At 40.0% G+C, this 8,500-nt stretch overlaps 1 protein-coding gene across 1 annotated transcript in view; it reads right to left on the minus strand.

The window, feature by feature from the left end:
• Positions 1–6,207, minus strand: part of LOC111970405 (protein phosphatase 1H) — a 24,970-nt gene extending 18,763 nt beyond the window's left edge. The window contains exon 1 of the mRNA XM_023997119.2: positions 5,715–6,207. Within this exon, the coding sequence (XP_023852887.1) occupies positions 5,715–5,974 (260 nt within the window). The 5' untranslated portion in view covers positions 5,975–6,207. The remainder of the gene's footprint in view (positions 1–5,714) is intronic.
• Positions 6,208–8,500: the final 2,293 nt, after the last annotated feature.

The following is an 8,500-nucleotide window of genomic DNA, read 5'->3' on the forward strand; positions in this document are numbered from 1 at the left end:
AGTGTTCACAGCCTTTTTGTTTTTGGCAGTGTTCACAGCCTTTTTGTTTTAGGCAGTGTTCACAGCCTTTTTGTTTTAGGCAGTGTTCACAGCCTTTTTGTTATAGGCAGTGTTCACAGCCTTTTTGGGCGATTTGTAAATTGTGCTTCTAATATAATTTGACTGAAGGCTTTTAAAGTGGAATGTAATGGAAGGTAGTTCCGGGTTACAGATAATTGATGCCAGGCTCACTGAGATGGATTGCTACTGTATGAGTAATTCAAAAGGCTTTTGAGCTCCAGCATGCCAACTTTGAAAAAAGTTTGAGTCGTCCATTGAATTCCTGTACAGTAAGCCTTCCTGTGACTCTCTGTTCCCACCTAAAAGCTTTCACAGACAGATGACAGATTTGTTGTTTGCTAATTGTTTATACTGTGAGGCAACTGCTTTGAGGAAGTGTTGTGTGTGAATGCACTCTGGGTATGCACCCAATGTGAAAWTATTGACACAGTATGCAGTATAMTGGCTCCAAACAGTTCCAAGGCTGGAAAAGCATTGGTAGCTGTCTGGTTTGCCATAGGTGTCACAATTGAACAATATAATCAACTGTACTGCAATGATGAACATCAGCACACTGGCCACAGTTGTGCTGCTTAACATTTATCTCAGCCTCACTCAGTGAATCAGTGAAGGATCTGTCAATTGATGCCACGAGGAGATTACATTGACATTATCATTTAGCAAACGCTCTTATCCAGAGCGACTTACAATAAGTGCATTCAAATGAAGGGCCATGAACAATTGCATAACATGCATCAAATCCAAAGGCAGAAACCACAGTAGTGTGTGCGACATGGTTAAGTGCCATTCCATAAGGGATCTAGGTTAGACAAAGATATAGTAAGTGTCAGGARCCGGAGGAGATGGGAGGGGAGGGACTCTCTTGAGTCTAAAGTTGCTGGAGGCCAGAGTGCTTTCAGTCTGAAGAGACCGTTCTTTAGTCTGCTGTCCTGACCATAGTGAAGACGAGGTCATTAATGTAGAGGACAGAAAAGAGTTGTGACTGGGATAGGTGACTGGTTGCAAATTCTGATATCAAAATGACCACATCTGAACTTACATAGTTAAGTTTGACCAGCTGGAGCGTCCAGAGTCCATCTTCACTGCGTGCTCATTGTTTCCACCCTGTCCTGACTAGAGTGATTTGGACTGCATGGAGGTTATATATGGACTTAGTAATGATCATCGGTACAGAGGGAGCAGCTAAATTCTTCTCCATTCTAAAATGGCTGTGCCAAACTAAATACACACATTTAATGCCACTAATTTAGCTGTTGCAGTTTGATTCAATAATACAACCAATCTATGTACAGTTGAAGTCGGAAGTTTACATACACCGTTGCCAAATACATTAAAACTCAGGTTTTCACAATTCCTGACATTTATTTCTAATAAMAATTCCCTGTTTTAGGTCAGTTAGGTCCACCACTTTATTTTAAAATTGTATAATGTCAGAATAATAGTGGAGAGAATGATTTAGTTCAGCTTTTATTTCTTTCACCACATTCCCAGTGGGTCAGAAGTTTACATACACTCAATCAGTATTTGGTAGCATTGTCTTTAAATTGTTTAACTTGGGTCAAACGTTTCAGGTAGCCATCTACAAGCTTCCCACAATAAGTCGGGTGAATTTTGGCCCATTCCCCCTGACAGAGCTGGTGTAACTGAGTCARGTTTGTAGGCSTCCTTGCTCGCGCATGCTTTTTCAGTTCTGCCCACACATTTTCTATAGGATTGAGGTCAGGGCTTTGTGATGGCCACTCTAATACCTTGACTTTGTTGTCCTTAAGCCATTTTGCCACAACTTTGGAAGTATGCTTGGGGTCATTGTCCATTTAGAAGATCMATTTGCGACCAAGCTTTAACTTCCTGACTGATGTCTTGAGATGTTGCTTCAAAATATCCACATCATTTTGCTTGCTCATGTTGCCATCTATGTTGGGAAGTGCAGCAGTCCCTCCTGCAGCAAAGGCACTCCCAAGCATGATCTGTCACCCCCCGGCTTGTCAGCACGGTTGGGATAGTGTTCTTCGGCTTGCAGCTCTCCCCACTTTTTCTCAAACATAACGATGGTCAGTGATGGCCAAACAGTTATTTTTGCTTTCATTAGACCAGAGAACATTTCTTCGCAAAAAGTAGAGATCTTTGTCCCCATGTGCAGTTGCAAACCGTAGTCTGGCTTTTTTATGGCGGTTTTGGGAGGGCAGTGGACTTCTTTCCTTGCTTTGAGGCGGCCTCTCAGGTTGATGTCGATATAGGTACTCGTTTTTGACTTGTGATGAAGATACTTTTGGTAAACTCTGTTTCCTCCAGCATCTCACGAAGGTCCTTTGCTGCTGTATCTGGGATTGATTTGCACTTTTCATCTCAAAGTACGTTCATCTCTAGAGACAGAACGCGTCTCCTTCCTGAGCAGTATGACGGTTGCGTGGTCCCATGGTGTTAAATACTGTGCGTAACTATTCGGTTTGGTATAGATTAACATGGTAACTATTAGGAATTGGAAATTGCTCCCAAAGATGAACCAGACTTGTGGAGGTCTACAATTATTTTCTGAGGCTTGGCTGAGTTCTTTTGATTTTCCCATGATGTCAAGCAAAGAGGCACTGAGTTTGAAGGTAGGCCTTGAAATACATCCACAGGTACACCTCCATTGACTCAAATGATGTCAATTAGCCTATCAGAAGCTTCTAAAGCCATGACATCATTTTCTGGAATTTTCCAGCTGTGGAAGGCTACCCAAACGTTTGACCCAAGTTAAACAATTTAAAGGCAATGCTACCAAATACTGATTGAGTGTATGTAAACGTCTGACCCACTGGGAATGTGATGAAAGAAATAAAAGCTGAACTAAATCATTCTCTTTACTATTATTCTGACATTTCACATTCTTAAAATAAATGTGATATGCCACTCTGGCATGTGTAATATCCGTTTTTATAGTTTTCTCTGTTTGCTACTTGAGTCATCTCTTTCCCTCTCGTCCTGCATGCCACTTCCCCATGCGCCTCTGACACCAAGTCTTGCCTCTTGTTACTCAAGCACTTGCCGTGCCATTCACTCTGTCTGCACGGTCAGATGCAACAAAATGTTGGTGACGACGATGCAGATTTACACTTTGCATCKTAATATAAATCCACAAGTGTTCTATAATTACACTATTATTTTGTGTATCCAACTGTCTGCAAACAGCTAGTTTGTCTTTTCTTAGTAAGTTGTGACTCAAATAAATTGTGTTGGCCGATAAATGCTAATCGCTAGTTAGCTGGCTATCAAGCTAGCTAAATGTACAAAGAGTCCGGGCAAAAGTAGCTAGCTAATACAGCCTGGTATCAGTGTTGGTGTAGGTCTAGATCAGCATGTTGTTTGTGCAACGGTATATTTTAAATCAGAGAGGAATAGAGCTCGCCAGCATGTAGTCCTAAAAACTGGAAATAAGTTACCTTTGGTTTGTTCAGCCACTCCTATGGGGGGAAATGAATGGGGATAAATGCTGAAAGTAAGGTCTGAGGTTAACAAAGGATTAGGAGAGCTTATGGTGTATGTTTTGTTTATATGAGATAATATCAGTCAGTTAACATTACCTTTATGAATTATAAAGGCCTATAGTGGAAGCATGAATATGTTAGCTAGCGCTAGCTAGTTTCATGTTTTATTAGTTATATGTACGGGACACACATGGTATACACGGCTCTAAATGAACTTTTTTCATTGGTAGCACTGGTGCTCCTAACTTTAAAAAGTAAGGAGCACCAGACAAAATCTTGGAGCACCAGATTGCATTTATTTATTTTTTACTGCAAATGACTGTCCTATCATTCTTAATTGTCATCAGTTGTTACTTTGATGATGTATAACACATCACTAGAGAGTGGGCAAGACAAAATAATTAAAATAACTTTTAATAATTGTATTCGAAAGTGCAACTGCAAACATATTTACATAGGTGATTCGTTTTGGACAAACAAATGTAATATACAAAACAGAACATTTGTAGCATTATGATTGGTTATGATTGGTAAACAATGTATCAGCCTGTCTTGTTTGAGCAGGGAAGAGAGGAACTACATTTMGTTTTTTATTGGATCATTTTTTGGGTGCTCCCAAAATAAAAGTACTGGTCGCACAGCAACATTTTAAGTCGCATGTGCCACCAAATTGGCAGCACTTTAGAGCCCTGGGTATACACCATCCAACAAAATGCTTACTTGCTGGTTCTTGACAATGCAACAACAAGCTAGCTACATGAAGAGAAAACATATCATGTCATGAGAAAACATGTCATGTAACATATCATTAGGGTCCCCTGGGAAACACTGACGGACACGGTTCATACCCAGACACAATAATTCCTCCCTGGCTTTTTTCATCAAACAACAWKGTATTCAAAGTGCTGCCCATTATATTCCAACTATAGAATTAGAATAATCATTCTATTTCCATGATTCTAACAGTTCAACAATGAATTAGGCCTAGTTTTTTCTACCCATATCATACAGCCCTGTGTGGCACAGTGTGGAAATTATAACAAGTGCAGGAAATGCAGATATTGATGAAAATGCTGAAAATGAATTTGGGTTGAAGTTGGATTGAACAGTATAAAACAATTGGAATGGCTAAAATCACTTATAATTTAACTGTTGCCACCCTGGGGTCATTAACTACTTATAAAAACTATTTAGAACTTTTATTATCCAAAAACATAAAATCCTGTCAAATACCATCACAAATGTGAAAAATATTGTGATATGATATTTTGGCCATATCGCCCAGCCCTACAAAAGATTAAACACATTTTGGCCAAGGGATCTGTGGATAAATAACATTTAGAGGGTGTAATACAATACAATACAATGTAACATTATTCATCTACAATTTATGTTCTTCACCCTGGGCAACATGGGCCTGGGAGGTTTACAGGTATCCACAGTACTCCACCAATTATACATTTTTCAACTCCCTATTTCTTGTACTCTTGTAATGTGCAGAATTGCAGGCAATTTGATGAAAAGAGTAACGTTTTCTCTCCGATGCCAAGGGCCCTTTCCAAGGCCCAAGACTTGGTTCGTCTGGCCATGTACTGACAAAGTCATAGCAAAACTAAAGCAAAAAAACGGTGCAAAAAACCCCTGAACTATGCGACTTATTGAATCTTTTTGAAAGAGACCAAACGTATTTTGACACGTAATAGTATAGTAGTACACAGTCCATCCATATCGTATAAGACACACATTTCCAGCAATAGCTTTAAGTCACATGATTTATATTATTTGATGTCCAATTAAGAAAGAAAAGGCTTATAATAGATCATTAGTGACGTGGACAAATTATCATAGACTACTACTGGATATATCATACTGTGAGTCTGTAGCGTTTCAACGTTTTTGTTTATCCTACATTTTGCGAGATCCTATTAAATACAAGATCCCAAAAAAGATTGAACTGCAACAACTGTAGCAGTTCATTGTTTGTTACACTGTTTCATAGTAACCAGACAGTGGCTGCTACAGCATCAGTTTCAGCAGCAGCAGAAGGCTGTGTGCTATTTGGTGAATTTGCAATAGCAACACCGTGTCCATATTCGCCACACACCATTAACTGCGTTCTCTACTGCAACACTAAAACGGTTTTATTGCCAACAGTGCATATGAATGACCAGTCGAGAAACCACTCACTCTGCGTATCCTGTCCGCCAGGGAAGCCTGCTGTCCCTCTTCAAAGTCAGCACAGGTCGAGATGCATGTTCTGTCGAGTATTGAAGAAGCTCCGATGTAAGGTCCAGAAACTCGGGTCGACCGTAAGGGAACCGTGGAGGCAGACCGTCCTGGTGACAGTTCTGATGATGAACGTTCCCGGAACCGTGGGGCTGGTGATGACCGTGGGGTATCATTCCTCCCACCACCGTGGACATCGCATTTTTTACTTTACTTATCATTGCGGTGGGAATAATAACCTAACACGACACAGAAATTAATTAATAACCCAATACTAACGTAGCGAAGAACAAAATGATCCAATGACTATAAACAGCATTTCAGGAAGCGATCGTTTCCGGCCTCGTGTGACGTTTGACAGACACTGTTTTCCTCACTGAAAATATAGCCTACCCTTTGCACACTCAGTGCATATAATAACCAAGGAGTCCCTCAGAAGGCAGGGGTTTAGTGAACGCTGCTGTCGGTGGGGGGACACACTCCAAATTGCGCTCTTGACTGGACTGGACACAAAATAACTATTCCCTGTCACAATGCAGAAAATGCACACTCTCGAGCGGTCCATTTATCAAAACAAATTGATAGTCTCTATCAGGGATGGGCAACTTTAATGGGGTTGGGGGCCCTAAGCGAAGTTTTAGAGTTAATTTCCTGCAATTCTACACATTTTGCCATGGGGCGTAGAGAAGATTTAGCAATTGTATAACTAATTTCATGCAATTTGGCTCATTTTACCATGGGGCGTAGAGAAAAATTTGCAGTTTTACAGTCAATTTCCTACAATTCTACACATTTTGCAATACGGTGGAGAACAATGTTGCAGTTTTTAATATGATATCTGACTAAGACTGACTAACAAAATCAATGGGGCCCCCCCTCCCTGTTGGTAATTCCACCATGATTACAAGTTTAGATAGCTGGCTGCGAGACTAATTTACAATCTAAATTTTTTTTGCTGACATGGGTTAATTGAGTGACTGTCAGTAGCTAGGTTTCCACCCAATTGGCGACAGATTTTCATGCGAATATTCTAAAATCCGCATAAATAAAATATTATAATTTTCCCATCAGAGATGTATTTCCATCAAATTAACTTGTTGCGAATAAAAGTCTGTGCGTGCTGAGGTAGTACACATAAAAATACATTTTGCGGTTAAATTTCCATGTACTGAATAAAAAATACAAGTTAAATGGGTTTCCCTCGCATTTTCAACTTTTTGGTTTTGTCACCAAAAAAAGACTGTTTATAGCAAATGTGCCCACTCTGGTATTGGCACGTTTGCTCTAGCCAAAAGCTGGCAGATACAGTGCGGGTATAGCATACATGATGAGATTATTATGGACAAAAGAGAGAGATTATTTTAATTTGTAAAACGGCAGCCAAGCATCGATCATTGTGTCACCAGAATAAGACACTTGGTATTTATTGGAAAGAAACATCAAGCTCATCACTTTGCACTTTCACCTCCCTGTGAAGTTCATCATCATTTATTTCATCTGTAGCCTAATAAACCTCATGCTTTGCAGAGTTGAAAATGGATCTGTGGGCCTACAAAATCCCTGGCCTATATCACAAGGACAAATTCACATCCACCTGCATTATTTTAGTGATGATACATTTCAGTCTGATTTAGATATGAAAGCCTGAGTGGTCTGGACCTTTATGACACGGCCTGTTTCCCTACAACGCTACACTGGTGGGAGTGGTGGGACAATCCCTCAGTCTTTGTTCCCATTGGGGCACAACTACATTAAACATAGGCCTACTACTGTCTCTGTAAAGAGGTCTGGCACAAGACAGGTTGTTTGAGGTCCAGAGCTGATGCAGCTGTTCCCCTTCAATTGCTACACTACTGCAATGACGTTTGGATGAGGGTCTGCCAATTCCACCACGGTTAGGTTTTTCCAGGTCTAGGATGACGCATATATTTCAAGGTCTTCAGTCTTTGACAGAAGAACATAATTAAAAAACGTGTTGTGTTCAGTTTAAAGTGGTAGTCTAATCACAGAGAGATCACGTCACATTTTCTCTGTAATTACTCTAGGGTCATGTAGTGTAAATATTTCCCCAATAGAGGGAGGCAGAGTATAGGAGATGAGAAGCAGTTTGGCTCATCAGCTGTAATGTAGTAATGGTTATTTAGCAGATGCTTGTAAACAAAGTGATTTGCAGTTACCACACATTTTAAACTAAGTATCTATGACCCATGCAAGAATTAAATCCACAAATATGTTGTAGCAAACACCACGCTCCAATCAACTGGGCCCTTGGAGCCAAGTGTTTATGAAGGGATACAGGCCATATTTGTACTTACTGTTAATGCCTGATGGCCATTATGTTGCTGAAGAGAATGCATTCAAATTACATTTGATGCATGTTTTTGCTTACCATAACTAATAACTGTGGTTATATTGCTGCGATCACTGTTGGTTATCTAGATACGCCAAAATACATGCTGCCAACAATGCCAGGAAGCAACCCTTGCAAATTATACCAGAAAACAAAATGAGAATTTTAGCCTCAAAGAACAATTTTTTGTAATTTTCTATTTTGTCTAAGATAGAGTATTCCCAATTTACCAACTGACTGTGGTTGGCATTGAAGATGTAATCTCTGAGCTGATAAAAGGCCCTCTACTTGCCTGTCAGAGGAATGATTTACTGGGCACAAATGTGTAACCCCAGACCTGAGCTGTATCATATTGGAAAAAGGGAGAATGACATGTGACTTAGTTTCTTTTATCTCC

This window comes from Salvelinus sp. IW2-2015, linkage group LG1, assembly GCF_002910315.2.
Source record: "Salvelinus sp. IW2-2015 linkage group LG1, ASM291031v2, whole genome shotgun sequence".
In the NCBI taxonomy this organism is placed as follows: domain Eukaryota; kingdom Metazoa; phylum Chordata; class Actinopteri; order Salmoniformes; family Salmonidae; genus Salvelinus; species Salvelinus sp. IW2-2015.